This window comes from Podarcis gaigeae, assembly GCF_964106915.1.
Source record: "Podarcis gaigeae genome assembly, chromosome: 13".
Lineage (NCBI taxonomy): Eukaryota > Metazoa > Chordata > Lepidosauria > Squamata > Lacertidae > Podarcis > Podarcis gaigeae.
Window position 1 is genome coordinate 56,242,939 of NC_139689.1, and position 25,159 is coordinate 56,268,097.

General features: G+C 49.2%; 1 protein-coding gene across 5 annotated transcripts in view; it reads left to right on the forward strand.

Moving 5' to 3' along the window:
• Positions 1-25,159, forward strand: part of GRK3 (G protein-coupled receptor kinase 3) — a 161,512-nt gene that overhangs the window by 18,756 nt on the left and 117,597 nt on the right. For 3 of the 5 annotated variants that reach the window (XM_083710117.1, XM_083710118.1, XM_083710119.1), the window contains exon 2: positions 11,548-11,624. In XM_083710117.1, the coding sequence (XP_083566243.1) occupies positions 11,548-11,624 (77 nt within the window). Of the gene's footprint in view, positions 1-11,547; positions 11,625-14,170; positions 14,287-19,553; positions 19,572-25,159 lie in introns of those variants that run through there. The other 2 variants (XM_083710120.1, XM_083710121.1) reach the window with 2 other exon arrangements.

The window sequence follows — 25,159 nt, forward strand, 5'->3', positions numbered from 1 at the left end:
CTTTACAAATTTGTTCCATTATATTTCCAATATTTACTCCAATTTTTCAGAAATTTCTGTTCATATTGGTCTCGTATTCTACCTGTTAGTCTATCAAGCTCGGCGTAGTTTACCATTTTGACCTGCCAGTCACTTATGCTGGGTATAGTTTCCGATTTCTAATTTTGTGCCAGCATAGTTCTTGCGGCTGTGGTGGCGTAAAGAAATATTGTCTTATCTTCTTTTTTAATTTCTTTGCCCATCATTCCTAACAAAAAAGCTTCAGGTCTTTTGGGAAAGGTATATTTAAATATTTTTTTAAGCTCATTATATATTGATTCCCAAAAGCCTTTCACTTTGTTGCATAGTCACCACATATGGTAAAGATCTCCTTCCGCTTCACCACATTTCCAACATCTCTTATTCTTTAACCTGTACATTTTGGCCAATTTCACCGGCGTATGATACCACCTGTATATCATTTTCCAGATATTTTCTCTCAGTGCCATACACGCCGTAAACTTTATATTACTATTCCACAGTTCCAACCACCTTTCAAAGTCGATATAGCCGAAGTCAATTGCCCATTTAATCATTGCCTCCTTCACCTCCTCATCTTTTGTATGCCACTCTAATAACATATCATATATTCTAGACAATGTTTTGTTCTTGCCTTCTACTACCTCTACGTTAAACTTAGATTTTTTGTCTTCAAAACCTAGTTTCTTTTTGTCTTCTTTTAACAAGTCATTTACCTGGTGATATTGCAACCAACCAGTGAATAAATTTTTTATCTCTTCATAAGGTCTAAGTTTGGGCCCTTGTTCTGTTTTTCTTACAAGTTCTTCATAGGTGGTGTTCTTCTCTTCCATATTGGTTTTCCTAATCGTTAAGACCTCTATTGGTGAGATCCACCTGGGGGTCTTCCTTTCGAGAAGATTTTTATTTCTCTCCCATACCTGGTATATTGGTCCCCTGAAAATATGGTTTAGGAAGCTCCTGTGGACCTTCACCTTTTCATACCACAGGTATGAGTGCCACCCGTACCTGTTATTAAAGCCTTCCAGGTCCAGTATATCCCTATTTTCCAATTTTATCCAATCTTTTAACCAAAGTAGACACGCCGCTTCATAATATAAGCTCAGGTCCGGAAGGGAGAAGCCCCCTCTTTCCTTTTTATCTACCAGTATTTTCATTTTTATTCATGGTCTTTTCCCCTGCCAGATGTATTTCGCCAGGGCTCTCTGCCACTCTTTACACTGTTTTAAGCCTTTAAGTACAGGAATAGTTTGAAATAAAAACAACATTCTGGGCAGAATGTTCATTTTGACAACTGCTATCCTCCCCAAAAAGGAGAGTTTCATCCTCCCCCAAATTTCCAAGTCTTTCTTTATATTCCTCCAGGTGACCTCATAATTATCCTTGTATAGGTTTAAATTTTTAGCCGTAATCCACACTCCGAGGTATTTCACTTTCTTAACTGCCGTAATTTCCGCCCTTTGTTCTAAATCTATCGTTTCTTCCTTAGTTAAATTTTTAACCAACATTTTGGTTTTATTTTTGTTTACCTTTAGTCCTGCCACAACTCCAAATTCTTCAAATTTTTGTAGAGCTTCTTTTACACTATACTTTGGATCTTCTAGGGTTAATACAATGTCATCCGCAAAAGCTTTGATTTTATATTCCCTCTTTCCTACCTTAACTCCTTTAACCTCTGTTGCTTCCCTCAATCTCTCATTGAGTATTTCCAATACTGTTATAAATAATAGAGGAGACAGGGGGCAACATTGTCTAGTTCCTTTATGTATATTAAAGTATTCTGTTGTGGTGTTATTTATTACCAGTTTTGCCTTCTGTTCCTTGTATATTGCTTCTATGCCTCTTCTAAATTTTTCTCCCATTCCCATCATTTCCAAACTTTTCCCACGAAATATTATCAAATGCCTTTTCGGCATCTATAAATACCAGGGCCGCCTGTCTATCTATTCTAGTATCCAAGTATTCAATGATATCTATCAGATTCCTTACATTATCCCTTAGTTGTCTCCCTGGAAGGAAGCCTGTTTGATCTTTATGTATTTTATTATTCAAAACCTTTTTTAATCTTTCTGCCATTACGTCTGCAAATAACTTATAGTCATTATGAAATTGGCCTGTAGTTCTTCACTTCCAAAGTATCTACATCTTTTTTAGGAATCAATGTGATATATGCTTCCTTCCAGGTATTCGGGATCCTTCCTTCTTTTAGTATATTATTCATCACTTCGCCTAGCACTGGGGATACTTGGTTACTTAGTGTTTTGTAATATTTGGCCGAAAGGCCATCCGGCCCCGGCGCTTTCCCAGTTTTCACCTTTTTTATAGCCCTCTTTATCTCTTCTTGTGTAATTGTCTGATCTAATGCCTCTATTTCTTCTTTTAAGATTTGCTTCAGGTGATGTTTTTGCAAAAAGCGATCTATTTCTTGTTCTGTTTCCTTTCCTCTTTTATATAAGTCCTTATAATACTTTTGGAATATCCTTTTAAACTTCAGTTGCTTATGTTCAGTTATTACGTTTCAGGTAGATGTTACAGGTTTCTAGACTAGATGGTAAATGCTCAGCTTATTTTCAGTTATTTCACTTCAGTTCCTTAACTCAGTTGTTGTGTTTGTGGCGTTTGCCCTCCTGTAGGTGTGTGACATCGTACTGGGTCATAAGGAAAGGGTTAACTAAGTGTAAAATGATTAACCAATAGGAACCCAAGGGGAGGTGTTAGAGTTAGAGTTGTTAAGAAGTGAGTCTGGAGTTAGAGAAGAGAGAGGGAGGATAAGTCGGTGGGTTGGGCAAGTCTGATGTGAGAGAGAGAGAGAATCTGTTAAGAGGAGTCAGTTAAACAGTTGGGATAATAAGTCAGAAGGTATTAGGAAGGTATAGGCTGTAAAGAAACTAAGGTTAAGAGACTGACAAGAAAAAATATCTGAAACCATAAACTTGTTAATGCTTATAAAATAAACTTGGTTATTTGGTTCAATTTTAAAAACTGTCTGGACTCAGTGTGTACCCGAGAGTAACGGGTTGGTGGCAGCGGGGAAGTGAGCACAGTGCTGGCACAGGGATCAATAGACTGTCAAACGTCCGGGGACACTGTGTGTTTGTCATAGTGTTACATCTTAATACTTTGGTTCTTAAACCAGGTGGTACTTTCTGTCAGTTACCCAACCTTTTAACAGTCACACCCCTGAGGTGCTTCAAATAATACAACAGACCCAGGGGATCCCCACACCCCTCTTAACTGGACTTAAGTTCTTCTTTTCTTTCTAGAATATGTCTCCTCTCCTGACTAGAAGGAGACAGCTTCTACTTCTCCTGGCTCATGCTCAGCCCTCCAATTCACTCCTCTCTGAATACTCTCCCAATACACACAACATTGTCTTCTAGCCTAAGCTCAGAGGCTCTTTTCTCTAGCTGTAGATATTTTCCTTAGGGTAGATGTTCCACACACTGATCAGAACCAAATCTCTCCATCTCCATCTCTCAGAAACAACTCCTTTTATTCTCCCTCCCCACCCCCTCTGGCTTGGTGGCCAATCAGAGAGAGGCTCCAGCCCCCTGGTGGAATTCTGAGGCACTCCATCCCCAGATCCTGGTCTCACTCTGCTGTCCATCACATGCACCTTCCCTGTTGGGCTGCATGCACACAGGTGGAGACTACAGCTGCATAAGAAATGGCTCTGTTCTTCCCTCTTCAATCTCCTCCTGGTTCTGGGAGAGGGTGGGGAAGCATTTGGCCCTTCACTTGTCTGACCTGCCTCTTCCTCCTCATCTACCAACCCATCTTGAACTCTACCCTCCAACTCTGAAGGTTTTCCTGCCTCTGCCTCTTGCCTCCTGGCTGGTTCACAGGGCCCCTCTCCCGAGTCAGCCAGCAGCCCCCTTCCCCTGGTGCACACTCGTCTGGGTCCTGCCATTCCTCACAGCTACTAGTCATGATGGTTATATTCTGCCTCTGGTACTGGAGACAGTGTGCCTCAAAACCAGTTGCTGCGGAACAACAGCAGGAAGGGGCAGTTGCTAATGCTGTGTGTGTTTGTGGGCTTCTCAGAGTCATGTTTACAGAAGAAGAGCCCTGCTGGATCAGGCCAGTGGGTGTCCATCTAGTCCAGCATCCTGTTCTCACAGTGCCAACCAGATACCCCAGTGGGAAGCCCACAGGCAGGATGCAAGCCCCACAGCACTCTACACAATTGCGATTCTCAGCAACTGATATTCAGAGGCATACTGCCTCCGACCATGGAGGTTAGAGATGGGGAAAGGGGGGGGGGATTTCAGGAGTAAAGCTGAATGGCCTGGTGGGAGAAAGTGGAGCAAAACAGGAGTTAGAGAGATGGCGTCAGAATAATGCAGGATATGTGGGGGAGGCCAGAGAAGGCCATATGCAATGAAATTTGAAATTTGCAAATTATTTTTGCCTACAGTCTCCCCTCCAACTGCCATCAAATCACCAATCATGTATTTTTCCACTGACATAACTGATCTGAATTCACTGATCTGGTGGTTTCCAGTACTGCTGTGGTACAAAAACATAGAATTGAGGCACAGATCCTTAGGGATCCTCACAATTATTTAAAAGGGATCCCCTCCAAACCACCAACAAATCTGTTGGGAGAGGAGCAAGCAAAGTGGGTGGTGCCCACGGCCCTCTCTCAAAATCCCAAATATGTCTACTGGCCTCCAAAAGGTAGCAACCACTAATACTCACATACATGCATGTGAAAGTGAATCCCATGCAGACATTGTCTGTTTAATTTATGCATTTCTGATTGAAAACCAAAACCCCAAATCCTTCAGGATGACATCTTCAGGGTTTTGTAGTTGATTTGACCTGTTGTTCACCATATCTATCTGTCAGGACTGCCGCTAGGTCCCAGCTCACAGAGGACCAACGCCCAGTGGATATTATATACAAAAGTCTTTATTGAAGTTTAGTTTCCATTTCCAAGCTCTGGGCGCGCAGGCCCACGTCTTAACGCTAGACCGGCTAAGTCCCCTCTGACTCACTGCTCCACCCACACCAGTTTAAGATTCTAGCCCGGCTCCACCTCTTGCGCTGCTCTTTCCTGCGTTGGGTCCTTCTGCCCTCTGGGGTTCCCTCCTTCCTGGACTCCTCTGACGCGGAGCCTCCTGAGTCTTGCCCCTCCCTCCGGCGGGCTTTAGGACCTGGCTCCCTTCCCGGGCTCCCCGCTGTGCCGCGCTCCTGTACATTTGAACTTGGCGCGCGCGCCCAGCCGGTGACTTTCCTTCTGACCGTTTCCCCGCTTCCTGATGTGGGTGTTGCCAAACCTGACTCCTCTCCTCCCTCTGGTGGTGAGGACACTGGTCCCGACTCCTGGGACTCCCCCTCCCCACTGCGCTCTGGTGGAGACGCTGGCCCTGATCTCCAGCTGCTGTTCAGGGACTCCCCGCTGGCCCCTCCCTCTTGAGGTTTCTCCCTTGGAATCTCCCTTGCTCTGGCCACCGGCGCTCCCTTCTGTGAGTCCTCCGATTCGCTAGAGAGGCTTGTGGAATAACTCTGGCCACTGTCACTGCCTGCGCCCCCCTCGTACTCCTCCTCCTCACTCTCCATTTGCTCCCCCTCCTGTGTCTCTCCTTCTGAACCCCTGACATCCATCCCCCCCTCGAAGCCCCCCCTTCCCCCCTCCCCCTCTTCCGGTGCGGGTTCCGGGTGCTCCATTGTTGTAGGGGTGAGTCCAGGATACAGCTCGTCCCCTGAGGCTTGCAACCATCGAGATAAGTCCGGGAAGTCCCCCATGGGCTCGTCGACGACGACCTCCTCCGCTTCCATCTCCTGCGCGGTGTGCTCGAAATCTGAGCTCGACCCCAAATCACCCAAGAGCCCTCCTCCCCCTGTTGCTTGATGGGGGTCCACCTCCCAGGGCCCCTTCGGCATGTCTCTGCGCCAGCCCACTTCGGGTTGGTCCTCCCACCAATAAGATCCCCCCGTGCCAAAACCTGAAAGTGATCCCTCCGGGGAGCTGCCTCCCGGAGCCGAGTCCTCAGCTGACGAGAAACCCCGGAAAGTGCTGGCCGAGAGTGTGGGTGTGAACAAACAATCCTCGAAAAAGCCCGCCGGCATAGGCTTGTGCGGGAAAAGTGTGTGGAATTCATCCTTGAGCAACTGCTCTTCCACTGCGTAATCCGGCACCCACCTGTTGGCGCTGGCCGGGGTGTCCTCCGTGGCGAGAAGATATTCAATCCCGTCCTCCCCCCACCTTGAGTCTAAAATCTCAGTGGCTTCATTAAGTGGCTCCCCTTTCGGCGACCCCCCTTTTTTGGGCGCTTCTCTGAGTGGGTCTGGCGCCTTCCCCGGTGCTTGAAACCTGTGGGGCTCTCTGTAGGGCGTGAGCACTGATCTATGAAAGACCGGGTGCATTCTGGAACCCTCCGGGAGTGTCAACCGGAAGGCCACTGGGTTGATCTGCGCCTCTACTTGGTAAGGCCCTAGCTGCTTGTGCCCTAGTTTCTTCTTGGCTAACGATCTGGCTGGAACTGCTTGTGCTGCCAACCAGACCCAGTCTCCCACCTGGATGTCCTCCCCAACCCTCCTGTGTCGATCTGCCTGCACTTTGTAAGCCTGTTTTGCCAACTCTAACTGCCTCCTGAGCTGCTCGTGGATCTCCTGCAACTCCGCTGCCACGTCCTCTGCTCCCTGTGGCTCCCCCTCCCGCACTGTGTCCAGACCCGGGAAGGTTCTGGGATGCCTCCCGTAGTTGGCGAAAAATGGTGTCACCCCCGTGGACCCGTGCTTCGTGTTGTTGTAGGCAAACTCGGCCAACGGTAGATAGTCCACCCAGGTCGATGGCTGCTGGTTCGCGTAGCATCTCAGGTACTGCTGCATGATGGCGTTGACCCTTTCCGCCTGCCCGTTAGTTTGCGGGTGTCTCGCCGACGCCAGGCTGACCTTGACGTTCAGGAATCCCATCAGCTTTTGCCAGAAGTTGGAGATGAACTGGCGCCCCCGGTCGGACAAAATAGACCGTGGTAGGCCGTGCACCTTGAACACGTGGTCTATGAACATCTTAGCGGTCTGCTCGGCCGTGGCCACCTTCGCGCACGGAATGAAGTGGGCCATCTTGGTGAACAGGTCCACTACCACGAGCACTGCCGTCTTGCCCCTTGAGCTGGGTAGATCTGTGACAAAGTCCAGGGCTACCCTCTCCCACGGTACGAACGGTGTCTGTAGCGGTTCCAACAGGCCCGCCGGCGGCTGGTGCACAGGCTTAGCCCTTTGGCAGGTGTCGCACCTATTGACATAGTCCGCGACATCCCCCCGCATCTTAGGCCACCAAAAGTCTCTGGCTACTAAGTCCACCGTCTTCTCCTTGCCGAAGTGCCCCGCGCTGGGCGCGTCGTGCAGCTGTTGCAGGACCTTCGCGCGGAGGCTGTCTCCTGGTACGTAGAGGACTCCCTTGCGTAGGAGCAGGCCGTCGCGCACTTGGAATTCGTCGCCCCTCGCCTTGCCACTGCACACCTCCTCCATCTTGGCTCGGGCGAATGAGTCCGTTTGCAGCGCGCGGCGCACCGCGTCCAGGTCCACCGTGGCTGACGCGCATGCCCACGCCTGTGGTGTGAAAATGTGCTTGGCCGCCGCCGGTGCCTCTGCCTCCAGATACTGCGGTTTTCTGGACAGCGCGTCCGCCAAGACGTTGCTGTTTCCTGGGATGTACTCAATTCTGAAGTCGAAATCTGCAAAGAACTCCGCCCAGCGGATGTGTCGCTGGTTCAGGAACCTCGCCGTGCGCCAGTACTCCAAGTTCTTATGGTCTGTGCGGACCTGCACCGTGTGCTTGGCTCCGACGAGGAAGTGCCGCCACGCCTTGAAGGCTGCATGTATGGCCAGCAACTCCCTGTCCCAAATGGTGTAGTTCTTCTCCGCTTTGCTGAGTTTTCTGGAGTAGAAAGCGCACGGCCTCCAGTCCCCCTGGTGGTCTTGCTGCAACAGAACGGCTCCCACGGCCCTGTCTGAGGCGTCCGTCTCCACTCTCATGGGCCTGCTGGGATTTACGTGCAGTAGGTTCTCTTCGGAAGCGAAGAGCTGCTTGAGCTTCTGAAAGGACTGCTCTGCCTGCTCCGTCCAGATGAACCTCTTCTTCTTGGAACTGAGGGTGTCGGTGATGGCCGCTGTCTGCATGGCGAAACCCTTGATGAACTTGCGATAAAAGTTGGCAAAACCGACAAACCTCTGTACTTCCTTCCTATTGCGTGGGCTCTTCCAGTCCAGTACTGCACGTACCTTGGCACCGTCCATAGCCAGTCCCTTGTCGGACAGTTTGTAGCCCAAGAAATCCACCTCCGTCTTGTCGAACTGGCACTTCTCCAGCTTGGCGTACAGTCTGTGCTCCCGCAGCCTCTGCAGAACTTCCCTAACATCTCTCTCGTGAGCCTCCGGCGATTCCGAGAAGATTAGGATGTCATCCAGGAAGCAGACGCACTTCTTGTAGAGGAGACCCGCCAAGACATGATGCATGAAGGCTTGAAAGCAGTGGGAACCATTTTTTAATCCAAAAGGCATAACTCTGTATTCATAAGTGCCCAGCGGCGTAAACATGGTTGTTTTCCACTCGTCGCCTTCCCGTACGCGAATGAGATTGTACGCTCCGCGCAGATCCAACTTGGTAAAGATGCGACCCTTCCTCACCGTCGCCAGCAGGTCATCGATCTTGGGCATAGGGAAGGCTGAGGGCTTGGTCTTGAGGTTCAAGAAGCGGAAATCAACGACCAGCCTCTTCTGGGGCGTATCCCTCTTCTTTACAAAGAACACGGGACTGCCTCCTGCCGCCTTGGACTCCCGGATGAATCCCCGCTTCAGGTTGTGATCTATGAACTCCCTGAGCTCTTGCAATTCATCCTCAGACATGGAGTACAGTTTCCCCGTCGGGAGCGTCGCCCCGGGCAGGAGGTCGATCTTGCAGTCGTAGGGTCTGTGGGGAGGCAGCTTATCCGCCTCTTTCTCGCAGAAGACCTCCAAAAACTCCTTGTATTTGTTAGGCACCGCTTGCAACATGCCCAAGTTCAGCTGTGGTCCATCCTCGTGCCCCTCATCTTCCAAGTCCGCCAGGATGCAGTGTTCTGCGCAGTAAGAGGAGCCGAAGGTCAGTTGCCGCTGGTACCAAGCTAATGCCGGGCTGTGCCTATCCAGCCAACTCATTCCCAACACTATGGGCGTGTCTGACAGGCGGGTGACGTTGAAGCTGATGACCTCACGGTGGTTTCCAATGCGCATCACCATTGGCGGCGTCTGCTGTAGCACTTGCCCTCCCAGTAGCTCCCTGCCGTCCACTGTGACGACTTTCAGAGGTACCGCCGCTGGCAGAAGGGCTATGCCATGTTGCTGGATGAACTGCATGTCTATAAAATCTGCATTGCTCCCCGAGTCGATGGTGATGGGAATTTCCACAAGTAGCCCATTGGGGAGCTGAAGGGATGCGGTGAGCTGCACTACTGGTTTGGGTGGGAGGGGGTCGGTGGGCTGTAAGATCCCTGGGGATTGCTTCACTGACTTGTCTGGCTGGTCCCCAGAGACGCCATCTCCAGCCAGACAGTGGAGTTTTCCTGCTGCGACTCCCTCTGCTGAATTGCATCTGTTACTGTCGCTGCGGCTGCAGTATGCTTGTGAAACCGCTGGGGACACTCTTTTGCCATATGCTGAGCACTGTCGCAGATGTAGCACTTCCTGGTTCCTCTAGGAGGCTTCATCTTGACTGCTCCCGGAGTTAGGGCTCCGACTGTGGAGTGAGCCTTAGCACCACCTATCTCCATCGGCTCCTCTCCCCCTCCCAGCGGAGGCATGGATCGAGCGCGCGCCGCCTCCTTGGGGAAGGGAGGCAGTCCTCTCGCTGGCGTGCATCCCAAATGCCCTTCCTCCTTGCCCCAAGGGCGTCCTTCCAACCGAACCCCAATGGAGAGTGCCCGTTCCACCACGTCCTTGGTGGTTTGGGGTCTTCCCCCCCTTGCGATCTCGTCTTTCACAGCTCCGCTCAACCCCTCCCAGAACAGGTCTCTGACGGCAGGCGATTCTTTCTCCCAGGCTAGTACATTCACCAATCCGAAAAAACGTGAATGATATTGCCTCACAGTGGCTTTACCTTGTCTTAGTCCGTGAATCTCCCTCCTAGCGATATCCACATCAATCTCAGATAAAAAACACGCATCCATCACTTTAATGAAGGCAGCCGCATTTTGGAGGGCTGGATCCTTGTCTCTCCATAGATTGCGCAGCCACGATTTTGCCTCCCCCCGTAAATGCGAAATAATAAATCCCACTCTCTCTTCCTCATTTTTAAAGTCTTTGTCAAGCAGCTGCAATGCATAAATTACATCTGCTCTGAAGTTAGGATACTCCTGCAGGTCCCCATTGAAGTGAGATACCAGGCTCCCTCCTCTGTTTCCCAGCCCAATCCCTTCTGGTCTGGTGGCCGGTAGCCTCTGTGTACTTAGCACTTCTAACCTGGTTCGCAGATCCTGGCAGGCAGCAGCTGCTTCCTGTTCTTTCTTTCTGGAAGCCGCAATTTCTGCAGTCAACTGCGTCACTGCGTTTTGCAAACTCGCTATCCTCTCTTCGGTAGTCATTTCCCTGTTTTTCGTGAGCTCGCGAAGCACCAATCTTCACCCCTCGCTGCTTTCCCGCACTCCACGAGGTTGCAAAATTGGTGAAAATTGTGAGGGGACTTACTGTCAGGACTGCCGCTAGGTCCCAGCTCACAGAGGACCAACGCCCAGTGGATATTATATACAAAAGTCTTTATTGAAGTTTAGTTTCCATTTCCAAGCTCTGGGCGCGCAGACCCACGTCTTAACGCTAGACCGGCTAAGTCCCCTCTGACTCACTGCTCCACCCACACCAGTTTAAGATTCTAGCCCGGCTCCACCTCTTGCGCTGCTCTTTCCTGCGTTGGGTCCTTCTGCCCTCTGGGGTTCCCTCCTTCCTGGACTCCTCTGACGCGGAGCCTCCTGAGTCTTGCCCCTCCCTCCGGCGGGCTTTAGGACCTGGCTCCCTTCCCGGGCTCCCCGCTGTGCCGCGCTCCTGTACATTTGAACTTGGCGCGCGCGCCCAGCCGGTGACTTTCCTTCTGACCGTTTCCCCGCTTCCTGATGTGGGTGTTGCCAAACCTGACTCCTCTCCTCCCTCTGGTGGTGAGGACACTGGTCCCGACTCCTGGGACTCCCCCTCCCCACTGCGCTCTGGTGGAGACGCTGGCCCTGATCTCCAGCTGCTGTTCAGGGACTCCCCGCTGGCCCCTCCCTCTTGAGGTTTCTCCCTTGGAATCTCCCTTGCTCTGGCCACCAGCGCTCCCTTCTGTGAGTCCTCCGATTCACTAGAGAGGCTTGTGGAATAACTCTGGCCACTGTCACTGCCTGCGCCCCCCTCGTACTCCTCCTCCTCACTCTCCATTTGCTCCCCCTCCTGTGTCTCTCCTTCTGAACCCCTGACACTATCTTTTAAAGGTACCTTTTTATACCTCTCTTTCCTCATTTCCTTGTTGTGTGTGTGGTTGCAAGGAGTAATGTGTGTCTGTGATTTCTCTTTCAGTATCCGCAGCGTGATGCAGAAGTATTTGGAGGAGAGAGGTGAATTAACCTTTGACAAGATTTTTAGTCAGAAGATTGGTAAGCCGCCGTGTGCTTTTTTTTACTCCTCCCACGCTGATGTTCAGAACTGCATGCTATAAATTGGTGTTTTCCAAAATATGGATATCTGGGGCAGAGTTGTGTGCTGTCCTGAGAGGAAATTGGGAGGCAAATGGTGCTTCACCTACAAAGCAAGATGTGAGATATATTTTTGATAATGTGACAGAACAATGGGCTGCGAGTTAAGAGCCCAGTTGGTGTTTGATTCTGGGATTTTTGTTGGAATTTGGGGTGCAACTCAGCTGGCAGAAAAGGATTTGCATGGGCTTAAAACAGCAAGAGACCTCCTGACTATCCCTGTACCTTTGACCTCTGTGCTGACCTCCCTATCCTTCAAAGTTTGGACTGATACAGCTTAGGTTGCAGCCTGTTTAGAGCTCCCTCCTCCTCCTTACACTTCTCTCTTGGACCACAGAGAAAAAATTATCACTGTCTTTGTCTTTTCTAGACTAGTTAGTTAGTTTAGAAACATTTATTTCCAAGTTATGTACTTCCTATGATAAGCAACTTTGTTATTTTTCTTACTCTGCAAGCATCTCTGTCTGTGTGATGGCAACAGGTAAAGTCTGCTCTCAAACCAGACTCACAAGCCATACTCTGCACACGGTGCGTAACAACAGACTCCCAATAAATCTGTCCTCTTGGCTCAGGGATAGGATTGTGCTTTCTTGGCAAGGGTGGGGCTTTTGACATTTCCCACTGGATCAGCTATGTGTAGCAGCTTTCCCCAACCTGGTGCCCTCGAGATGCTTTGGGCTACAACTTCCATCATCCATGACAATTGGCTGTGCTGCTTGGGGCTGATGGGAGTTGACCTCTGGAGGGCTCCAGGTAGGGGGAAGGTTCAGCTGAAGCCTGGGCCTGTGCTCTAACACCTCCCTTGTGTGTGTGAGAAGGGGTGTCAGTCTTCCATGGGGCCTCCCCAGTCTGAGGAACATAGACTGATGGATGCATCCAGTAAGGTGGCTCATGTCCAGGATGGTAACTTGATTGCTCAAGGCATGCCTTAGTCTCTCTCACCACCACAACATCATACAGTTTGGAAATGTTTGCCTTGTCTATTTTTGTGGAACCATAGTTCTAACTGTGGCTTAGCAGTGCAAGTGGTTGGGATTGCAGTCTCAAATCTTCCATTCTTGGGCAAGCTGATTGAGCAGGTGGTTCCTGAACAACTCCAGGTACTCCTGGAGGATGCAGACCATTTGATCCCTTCTAATTGGGATTCAAGCCTCATCATGGGACTGAAACTGCCTTGGTTGTGCTGGTTGTTGATCTCCGGTGGGCTAGGGACAAAAGTGAGAGCTGTTTCCTAGTTTTGCTGGATCTCTCAATGGCCTTTGACACCATCAACCATAACACCCTTCTGGACTGTCTAGAAGAGCTGGCGGCACTGTTATACAGTGGTTCCGCTCCTTCCTCCTAGGCTGTGTCCAGAAAGTGGGGGGGGGGATGAGTGTTCAGACCCCAGGCTCTCACTTGTGGGGTGTCTTAGGGTTTCGTCCTCTCCCCCATGTTTTTTAACATCTATATGAAGCCGCTGGGAGTGATCATTAGGGGGTTTGGGTTGAGTGTTCATCAGTGTGTGGATGATACCCAGCTCTACCTCTCTTTTAAGTCAGAACCAGTGAGGGTAGTGAAGGTCCTGTGTGAGTGTCTGGAGGCAATTGGAAGATGGATGGCAGCTAATGGACTGAGGTTGATTCCTGACAAAGCAGAAGTGCTGTTTTGGGGGGACAGGGGGCAGGCAGCTGTGGGGGACTCCTTGGTCCTGAATGGGGTATCTGTGCCCCTGAAGGACCAGGTGTGCAGCCTGGGAGTCATATTGGACTCACAGCTGTCCATGGAAGCGCAGGTCAATTCTGTGTCCAGGGAAGCTATCTACCAGTTCCATCTGGTACGCAGGCTGAGATCCTATCTGCCAAAGACTGTCTTGCCAGAGTGGTGCATGCTCTAGTTATCTCCTGCTTGGACTACTGCAATGCACTCTACGTGGGGCTACCTTTCAAGGTGAGCCAAAAACTACAACTAATCCAGAATGTGGCAGCTAGACTGGTGACTGGGAGTAGCCACCAAGACCATATAACACTGGTCCTGAAAGATCTCCCAGTACATTTCCAAGCACAATTCAAAGTGTTGGTGCTGCCCTTTAAAGCCCTAAACGGCCTCGGCCCAGTATACCTGAAGGAGTGTCTCCACCCTCATCGTTCAGCCCAGACAATGAGGTCCAGTTCTGAGGGCCTTCTGCTGGTTCCCTCACTGCGAGAAGCGAGGTTACAGGGAAGCACTCGCTCGCTGGATCACATCGGATCACTCACATTGTCGTGGTGAGTGGTGCCCTAAACCTAGGTGCACTAAACCTAGTCTGCCTCCCTTTCCCCCTGACCACCCAGTAGTCGTAAAAGAAAATTGAAGTTTAGAACAGGGAATATATGGACTTTGTCGGATAACACAGATAATAAGCATCCCGAACGCCTAACTTGCCATCATTGCAAGACAGCTGTGACGTTTTAACATTGATCATGCAGCGCTTCAAGAAACTCGAAGATCAAGTGAGGGACTACTGAAGAAAGAAAAAGGAGGCTACACATTTTTCTAGAAAGATGTACCTGAACAAGAACAATCAAATACATGGGGTAAAAAGGTAAAGGAACCTCTGACCGTTAAGTTCAATCGCGGACGACTCTGGGGTACTCATCTTGCTTTACTGGCTGAGGGAGCCGGCATACAGCTTCCGGGTCATGTGGCCAGCATGACTAAGTTGCTTCTGGCGAAACCAGAGCAGCGCATGGAAATGTCGTTTACCTTCCTGCCGGAGCGGTACCTATTTATCTACTTGCACTTTGTGCTTTCGAATGGCTAGGTTGGCAGGAGCAGGGACCAAGCAACGGGAGCTCAACCCATCGCAGGGATTCAAACCGCCGACCTTCTGATTGGCAAGCCCTAGGCTTTGTGGTTTTAGACCACAGCGCCACCCATGTCCCTTAGATGTGGTAGTGTGATGGCCTGGGAATCTGATTCAGAGGCTGAACCTGAGGAATCCCAGCCTGCACAGGAGTCCCCGCCTCCAGGGCCGGCTGAGCCAGGGCAGGGGCTTGAATCTGAAGGGCCCGCACCTGTGCCGGATCCTCAGGAGCAGACACCAGATGAATCCACTCTGGCTCCGGAGGTGATTGAGGACCCATTGCCTGCAGCTTCTCCTCTCCCAGCCCTGTCAAGGGAAGGTGAAGCTGCCCCTGGGTCCACTAACCCTCCAGCCTCTCCTGAGCTGCAGAGGCTGAGGGAACTAAGTTCTCTCAGGAGGAGTGCTCGCCTCCAGGCCAGGAGAGGCGAGTCACCCAGGGCCACCCTATGCCTCAGAGCAGATAAAGGCCAGTCAGCCTAGTCCCAGGTTGCGGGAGCAACGTCGTTGGAAACCTGTTCCTACCAGCACCCAGACCTGCTCTTCCGGAGTTCCTGACCACGCCCGGCTTCTTGCCTTGGACCCTACCTTGCCCTTGATGGACAGCCTCCAGACCCTCGACCCAGGACCGGACTCAGACCTCGCCGCATGGTAACACCCCCCCCCCCGGGACCAGCACAGGTAGGCTTTGCTATTAAAAATGATCTTGTGAGGCTCTTGTCAGAAGTTATCTCCCGCTTGGACTACTGCAATGCGCTCTACCTGGGGCTACCTTTGAAGGTGATCCAGAAACTACAACTAATCCTGAAAGACCTACATTGGCTCCCATTATGTTTTTAAGCACTATTCTGGCTGTTCCCTCACTGTGAGAATTGAGGTTACAAGGAACCAGGCAGAGGGCCTTCTCAGTAGTGGCACCCACCCTGTGGAACGCCCTCACATCAGATGTCGAGGAAATAAACAACTACATGACTTTTAGAAGACTTCTGAAGACAGCCCTGGGTTCGGTCAGTCAGCCAGTTACAAATCCACTGAGTGGTAGCATAGTCAAGACCGCATTTTACCAGCTTCTTTACAAGAATATCATGGGGCACCTTGTCAAATGCCTTGCTGAAATCAAGGTAGGCTACATCCACTAGGGCTGGGTGATACCTGGTTTTCAACATCACGATATGTAACCAGTTAAATATTGTGATATTTTAGTATATCACAATATCTGAAATAAGGCTGGAGCTATGTAGAGGTGAACATGGTCCTGGCAACTGCTATTACTTATGGGTCTAACTCTAAAACTGATAAAATTTTACTTAACGTATTGTTACAATTGTTATGTTATAGTACTACTGTACCAATAATAGCACATTTTCTCTAAAATTAAAGTTGTGGAAGTAATTAGAAGCTTGATACCAAAGGTTCCCTAAACATTTAATTACATTACTAAACAAGAAAAAAGCAAATTCAATGTCAAACTTTTAGATATTCAAATATAATTCACTTTCAAGTCTTAGTTGAATGTATACATCGCATAACACCAGTTATTTGATTGTTTGTTAATTTTCTTTTCTAAACAAGGCCAAAATAGAAAGAATGGAATGGATAAATTTTAACAGAACAAAAATATAAACAAAATTTATATTTTTATTGCCAAGAAAATTTGCATTTCTTTTATAAACCAGGCCAAACCGGAAAGCATGGATAAAATTTTACAGAACAAAAACTATTAAACGCAATTTATATTTTTTGCAAGGGAAATTTGCATTTTGGCGTTTTCTGGCAATAGAGATGCCCTTTGTATTTGAAGAACATTGCCAGCCGAGCTGAACATACTTTCAGATTGCACACTTGTTCTTGTAATAGCCATAAACTTATTTGCAAGCTCCTTCAAGATTGGGAAGGATGCCTAATGCTCCTTCCACCCCATCCAAGGGCATTTGTAAGTGTCCACTCTTGGCGTAGCCATCTTGGAGAAAATGGGCAGCATAAGGAGGTGGGGGGAGACCCAGAAGAGGCTCAAACGCAAAGCGGGGGGGGGTGTGTCTTTTACTCTGAAGCAACTTGCAAGCCAACAAGCATCTCAAGAGCGTATTTCCCTCCTGTTTGCGTCAGGGGAGGGGAGAGCTGAAGACTGGCAGTTAACCTGAGACTGGCAGCGTAGGCTGGGTTAGTAAGAAACCTGTGGGCTGCTTCTTCCCCAAAGAAAGGCGCGTACACAACAAACACTGGGTTTCCCCCCTTTTATTCTGAAGAGACATCTGAAAACACACACAGAGAAGCAGGGAAGGCGAATTGGGGCTCATTCACAGAGCAAGAAAGGGAGAGAGAGAGCGTGCAAGCGAAGCCCTGCAGGGCAGACTGAGCTCAAGAAACCTGGGACTCCTGAAGCCTCTCTGGATATGGAGATTGAACCTGGAGGCCCATTGCCTGACTAGGATGTGCTCTGCCACAGAGGTGTAGCCCTTCCCACCAAGCAGGCCAGGTTTTGCACACGGAAAGTTGAAGGGAACATTCCTTGCCTCAGGCACTTGGCTAGCAGGCCCATAAAGCACCCTCCTTCCTTGCCCAGCTCCATGACTGATTGTTGGATCAGAATGCCAGATGCGTTGCTCTGGAGAACGAGCCCATCCTGCCCTGTCAAAGCAAAACTCTTGTTAGTGTTTCTGTCTCCCTGACGCAGCACACCTTCTGAATAATCCATGCATTGTTGCCTAGTATTGGTCAAATATGCACAGAAACACCACCAAATAAAGAGCTATTGTGCAGCAGCAGCCGGGAGGCCTCGCGGAGGCTGCTCTTGGTCTGTCCTTGGTGACCTTGAGCTCTTCAGTGTCTTTTGTCTGATAGAATCTGCTCTGACAAAGGAGGCTGCCGCGAGAAATCTCATCAGAGCCTGGTAACCAAAATTTTGCCATCAAAATGTTAGCATGTGTATTGCCAAAATTCTGCAATTATAACAATTGTCAACTGTCTTTGAAGCTGCTCAAGATGGCATAGAAAAAATTTAATTTCTGTAGCTTTCCCAGTTAAAGAATTGAAAAGTAGTTGGCATCTTAACTTTTCCCGCCAACCTAGCAGTTCAAAAGCACGTCAAAGTGCAAGTAGATAAATAGGTACTGCTCCGGCGGGAAGGTAAACGGCGTTTCCGTGCGCTGCTCTGGTTCGCCAGAAGCGGCTTAGTCATGCTGGCCACATGACCCGGAAGCTGTATGCCGGCTCCCTTGGCCAATAAAGCGAGATGAGCGCCGCAACCCCAGAGTCGGTCATGACTGGACCTAATGATCAGGGGTCCCTTTACCTTTACCTGGCATCTTCACTTTAAGTGCCTGGCTTAGCTTCTTCCATCTTAGGGTTGCCTTTGAAGAACTCAGCAGAGGGGGACAAAAAAAGGTGTTGGCTCTGCCCCTCATTGGTTGTGGCTCCACTTGCTGTTGACCTCCTTGTCCTCTACCCTGCCAGTACTTTTTTTTAAAAGACTTTCATTAAGACTTTTGATAATACATTGTAATAAAAGAACAAACTAAGTGAGAGAGAGAGAAAATACACAGTCCTCTTTCACGTGTAAATCTTGTCCCACACAGAGAAAGGTGCTCCCTCCCAACTCTCACCTGGGAACTTCCCTTTCTTCTCTCATCCTCCCACCTGGGAGATACTCACTTCCGAGCCTCTCACACAGAGTCCTTCAATATCTAAACAGCAATCTGCATGTTAACCCCTCCTTAGATCTAAGTAGGGGACAACGCAAAATGCAAAAAGACAGAACAGAACAAGACAGAAATGGAAACTCAGCAAAAAAGAGAAATCAAGAAAAGGAAAAAGGAAGATGAAAGGAAAGAGAGGCAAGAGATAAGGATATTAAAGGAGATAATAACAAAAATTAAAAAAGAAGAAACAAATCAGAAAAAGGACTTCCTACTATCCCTCTGTTGGCTATACTGTATAAAAGTGTTCTTCAAGCGTTCTTCAAGATAGTCAAATGTTCAATCCAGAGTAATACCCAGTTGTTTCTCCCTCTGCTAGGCAATGTGCTTTCAGTCTTCAGTTCAGGCATTTCAAGTTCATTCATTTTTCTTTCAGAACAAAAAGCCCAAAAGAGGTTCTCCGGTAATTGTTATAGATAAACATCAACCATAGCGTTCCTTCAGTCCCACATCACAACTTTATCTCCAATGTTAAGAAACATTCAGTCCTTGTTCCTTATTCACTCAAAAGTTTCTTCATTGTGTTTAATAATAATTTATTATTTATACCCCTCCCACCTGCTGGGTTTCCCCAGCCACTCTGGGCAGCTGCCAACAGAATATTAAAAATAGTATCAAACATTAAAAATTTCCCGATACAGGGTTGCCTTCAAATATCTTCTAAAAGTCAGATAGCTTTTTATTTCCTTGACATCTGATGGGAGGGTATTCCACAGGGCAGGCGCCACTACCGAGAAGGCCCTCTGCCTTGTTCCCTGTCGTCTTCTTTTGCAATCACTCATAGCCGAGTAAGATTGTTTTCCATAAACACAGTTTTAACAGTGGGTTCGTAAGTGACTGTGGAGGCCAATTCTGAATCCACATGTCCTTCCACAGTGGGGACATAGATTTCCGGGTGGGACTTGATCATGGTGAGAGTTTACCAAGCACACCTTTGGTAAAAGCTGTTCTCCAATTGGAGCACTTGCAGGCCAGAGTTTCCCAGTTGTCAGTATTTATACTACATTTTTTTTTTTTAGATTTGCCTTGAGAGAGCCTTTAAACTTCTTTTGTTGACCACCAGCATTACACTTTCCATTTTTAAGTTCTGAATAGAGTAGTTGCTTTGGAAGACAATAATCAGGCATCTGAACAACATGACCAATATAATGAAGTTGATGTTGAAAAATCAACGTTTCGACCCTGGTGATCTTTGCTTCCAGTACACTGGCTTTAGTTCACCTGTCTTCCCAAGTGCTGTGTAAAATTTTTCGGAGACACCGTTGATGGAATCTTTTGAGGAGTTGGAGATCGCGTTTATAAATGGTCCATGTTTCACAAGTGTACAGTAAGGTTGGTAGTACAATAGCTTTGTAAACAAGCAGTTTGGTTTCCCTGTGAATGTCCCAGTGCTCAAACACTCTGCACTTCAATTGGGTGAAAGCTGCACTCGCAGAGCTCAGGCGATGCTGGATTTTGGCATCAATGTGGGCCCTTGTGGAAGGATAACTGCCCAGATAGAAGTGATTGACATTTTCCAGCATTGCACCATTGAGTTGGATTTGTGGTGCTGCAGAGGGATTGTTTTGTGCTTGTTGGTGCAGCACTTTGGTTTTTTGGATATTGAGCAATAGGCCAAGCTTTTCATAAGCTTCTGCAAAGATATTTAGGACGGTTTGGAGGTCTTCCTCTGAGTGTGCACACACTATATTGTCATCAGCATACTGAAGCTCTAGGACTAAAGTTACAGTAACCTTACTCTTTGCTTTCAGCCTCCTCGATTAAAGAGCTTTCCATCTGTTCGATATATGATTTCTACACAGGAGCGGAGTTTCCCTTCAACAAAGTGTAGGATCGTAGCAATGAAAATAATGAATAGTGTTGGGGCAATAACACAACCCTGTTTAACACCTGATCCCACTACAAATGGTTCACTTTGAGAGCCATTGTTATCTGTTATTGTTGCCATCATATTATCATGGAGGAACCAAATGATGTTCTCAAATTTATCTGGGCAGCAAATTTTCAGAAGGACAGTCCACAGGGCATTATGATTTACAGTGTCGAAGGCCTTAGTTAGGTAAATAAATGCCACATACAGGGGTTGGTTTTGCTCTCTGCACTTTTCTTGAAGCTGTTGAGCAGTGAAAATCATGTCCACTGTCCTCCTAGAAGGTCTAAAACCATTTGGGGATTCAGGGATGATCGCATTGGATATTGTTAAGAGATGGTTTGCTAAGATGCTTGCAAGAAATTTGCCAGCCGCAGCTAATAAAGAGATGCCTCAATAGTTTCTGCAATCCATTCTGTCACCTTTTTTAAAGAGATTGATAATTTGGCATCCCTAAAGTCTGCTGGGATCTCCTCTCTCTCCCAGATTTTTTCGATGAGCTTGTGAAGTTGTTGTGCAAGTTCTATTCCTCCCACTTTGAAGACTTTGGCAGGTATCCCGTCAGGTCTGCTGGCTTTGGTGTTTTTCATTTGGTTAACAGCTGTTCACAACTCACCCAGATTTGGAGATACTGCAAGCTCATCTCTAATTTGTTTTTGTGGGATTTGTGAGAGGACATCAACAGCTACAGGGGAGTTGCGGTTAAGGAGTTGCTGGTAATGTTCTTTCCAGAGCAGTGCAATACAGTGGTGCCTCGCAAGACGAAATTAATTCATTCTGCGAGTTTTTTTGTCTAGCAAATTTTTCGTCTTGCGAAGCACGAAATCCCATAGGAATGCATTGAAATTCAATTAATGCGTTCCTATGGTCAAAAAAAGTCCTAACAAAGCCAAATTTGGTACAAGAAGAGTTTAAAGTCACACATACTGTAAAGTGCAGTTCAAAAATTGAAGGAACAATAAGTTTCTAAACATGACAGAAAAACATTTAAAAATCAACAAAGTGTACCGTACATTTTCTAAGACGCTGGGGGACCACTCGAAGAAGGTTCCTCTTCCACTCTTTGCTTCTTGCTGAAGAACCTGTCCATGGTCTGCTGCTTCATCCGCCTTTTCAGCACCTCCCTGAAAGGCGACATGACCGTCATATCAAAAGTGTTCGCAAGGTCATGTATCACGTGCTTGTTAGGGTGGTAAAAAAGGTAAAGGTACCCCTGCCCGTACGGGCCAGTCTTGACAGACTCTGGGGTTGTGCGCCCATCTCACTTAGGAGGCCAGGGGCCAGCGCTGTCCGGAGACACTTCCGGGTCACGTGGCCAGCGTGACATCGCTGCTCTGGCGAGCCAGAGCCGCACACGGAAACGCCGTTTACCTTCCCGCTGGTAAGCGGTCCCTATTTATCTACTTGCACCCGGAGGTGCTTTCAAACTGCTAGGTTGGCAGGCGCTGGGACCGAGCAGCGGGAGCGCACTCCGCCGCAGGGATTCGAACCGCCGACCTTTCGATCGGCAAGTCCTAGGTGCTGAGTCTTTAACCCACAGCGCCACCTGCGTCCCGTGTTAGGGTGGTGCCGCTGTACAAAAGCCTGCACATCCTTCCACTTTTGGCAAATGTCCCTCAGTTCTTTGGAGGACAGCGGTTCCTCAGTTGCTTCCTCCTCTTCCAGCGAGGCCTGCTCCTGCGCAGCCTCTGCCTGCAGTTCGACCAGCTCCTGGGTGGTCAGCTCGTGGTCGTGCTCCTCCACCAGCTCGCTGACGTCCTCCTCTGTGACCTCCAGGCCCATGGTCCTCCCCAAGGAAACAATGTCCTGCACCACTGTTGACTCTGGTGCATCAGAGTCACTTGGTGCCACACAGTCCGGCCACAGGCTGCGCCAAGCGCAATTCAAATTTCTCTGGCTGATCCCGTCCCAGGCCGTGGTGATCATCATCAAGCAGGTGACGATGTCGAAGTGGTCCTTCCAGAATTCCCACAGGGTGATGGTGGTGCAGTCAGTCAGTCACCTCGAAGCATCGCCTGAAAAGCTCCTTGGTGTAGAGTTTTTTGAAATTGGTGATGACCTGCTGATCCATCGGCTGGAGCAGTGGGGTGGTGTTAGGCGGCAGGAACATGATGTTGATGAAGCTGAACTCCTCCAACAAGTCCTCCTCAAGGCCTTTAGGATGAGCAGGAGCATTGTCCATCAGAAGCAAAGCCTTCAGCGGCAGGTCGTTGTCCAGCAGGTACTGTTTGACAGCAGGGCCAAAAGCAAGATTGACCCAGTCCACAAACAGCACACATGTGACCCAAGCCTTGCTGTTGGATCGCCACATGACACTCAGCTGCTCCTTATCGACCTTGTGTTTCTAGAAAGGAATGCTGTGATCACCAATACTCAGCATGGATTTCTGAAAAATAAGTCATGTCAGACTAACCTGATCTCGTTTTTTGACAGAATTACAAGCCTGGTAGATGAAGGGAACACAGTGGATGTAGCCTACCTTGATTTCAGCAAGGCATTTGACAAGGTGCCCCATGATATTCTTGTAAAGAAGCTGGTAAAATGCGGACTTGACTATGCTACCACTCAGTGGATTTGTAACTGGCTGACTGACCGAACCCAAAGGGTGCTCATCAATGGTTCCTCTTCATCCTGGAGAAGAGTGACTAGTGGGGTGCCACAGGGTTCTGTCTTGGGCCCAGTCTTATTCAACATCTTTATCAACAACTCGGATGATGGACTCAAGGGCATCCTGATCAAATTTGCAGATGACACCAAACTGGGAGGGGTGGCTAACACCCCAGAGGACAGGATCACACTTCAAAACGACCTTGACAGATTAGAGAACTGGGCCAAAACAAACAAGATGAATTTTAACAGGGAGAAATGTAAAGTATTGCACTTGGGCCAAAAAAATGAGAGGCACAAATACAAGATGGGTAACACCTGGCTTGAGAGCAGTACATGTGAAAAGGATCTAGGAGTCTTGGTTGACCACAAACTTGACATGAGCCAACAGTGTGACACGGCAGCTAAAAAAGCCAAAGCAATTCTGGGCTGCATCAATAGGAGTATAGCATCTAGATCAAGGGAAGTAATAGTGCCACTGTCTTCTGCTCTGGTCAGACCTCACCTGGAGTACTGTGTCCAGTTCTGGGCACCACAGTTCAAGAAGGACACTGACAAACTGGAACGTGTCCAGAGGAGGGCAACCAAAATGGTCAAAGGCCTGGAAACGATGCCTTATGAGGAACGGCTAAGGGAGCTGGGCATGTTTAGCTTGGAGAAGAGAAGGTTCAGGGGTGATATGATAGCCATGTTCAAATATATAAAAGGATGTCACATAGAGGAGGGAGAAAGGTTGTTTTCTGCTGCTCCAGAGAAGCCTACACGGAGCAATGGATCCAAACTACAAGAAAGAAGATTCCAGCTAAACATTAGGAAGAACTTTTTGACAGTAAGAGTTGTTCAACAGTGGAATTTGCTGCCAAGGAGTGTGGTGGAGTCTCCTTCTTTGGAGGTCTTTAAGCAGAGGCTTGACAACCATATGTCAGGAGTGCTCTGATGGTGTTTCCTGCTTGGCAGGGGGTTGGACTCAATGGCCCTTGTGGTCTCTTCCAACTCTATGATTCTATGATTCTCCGATTCTCCGAGTGGTACACCAGCAGGGGCTTGATCTTCAGGTCGCCGCTTGCATTGGCACAGAAGAGCAGGGTCAGACGGTCCTTCATGGTCTTGTGGCCAGGCATCTTGGCCTCCTCCTGTGTGATGAAAGTCCTTTTGGGCATCCTCTTCCAAAACAGCCCGGCCTCGTCGCAGTTGAAGACCTGCTGTGGAACGTAGCTGTCAGGACTGCCGCTAGGTCCCAGCTCACAGAGGACCAACGCCCAGTGGATGTTATATACAAAAGTCTTTATTAAAGTTTAGTTTCCATTTCCAAGCTCTGGGCGCGCAGACCCACGTCTCGACGCTAGACCGGCTAAGTCCCCTCTGACTCACTGCTCCACCCACACCAGTTTAAGATTCTAGCCCGGCTCCACCTCTTGCGCTGTTCTTTCCTTCGCTGGGTCCTTCTGCCCTCTGGGGTTCCCTCCTTCCTGGACTCCTCTGACGCTGAGCCTCCTGAGTCTTGCCCCTCCCTCCGGCGGGCTTTAGGACCTGGCTCTCTTCCCGGGCTCCCCGCTGTGCCGCGCTCCTGTACATTTGAACTTGGCGCGCGCGCCCAGCCGGTTACTTTCCTTCTGACCGTTTCCCCGCTTCCTGATGTGGGCGTTGCCAAACCTGACTCCTCTCCTCCCTCTGGTGGTGAGGACACTGGTCCCGACTCCTGGGACTCCCCCTCCCCACTGCGCTCTGGTGGAGACGCTGGTCCTGATCTCCAACTGCTGCTCAGGGACTCCCCGCTGGCCCCTTCCTCCTGGGGCTTCCCCCCTGGAGCCCCCCTCGCTCTGGCCACCGGCGCTCCCTTCTGTGAGTCCTCCGATTCGCTAGAGAGGCTTGTGGAATAACTCTGGCCACTGTCACTGCCTGCGCCCCCCTTGTACTCCTCCTCCTCACTCTCCATTTGCTCCCCCTCCTGTGTCTCTCCTTCTGAACCCCTGACAGTAGCCCTCCATCTTCACAACCTCCAGGAACTCCGCTGCAAAGTCTTCAGCCGCAGGAACATCAGAACTGGCAGCCTCTCCATGCCTGACCATGCTGTGGATTCCAGATCTTGTCTGGAACCGGTCAAACCAACCTCTGCTTTCCTTGAAGACTTCTGGCTCGCCTGAGGTTCCTAGCTGTTCCCGGACGAGGTCTGCGTGCAAGGCCTTGGCCTTCTCGCAAATGACGGCCTCAGTCACTGTGTCTCCTGCACGCTGCTTCTCTTCTAGCCAGATGAGCAGCAACTTCTCGACCTCCTCCAGAACAGCTGGGCGGTTCTTTATGATCCTGGTGACTCCCTTGGCTGCATCCGTCGCAAGGATCTTCTCCCTCATCTTCAGGATGGTCCCGATCGTCGATGAATTCCTGCCGTGCTCCCTGGCGAGGTCTGTCACATGCATTCCACCGTCGTGCTTCCGGATGATCT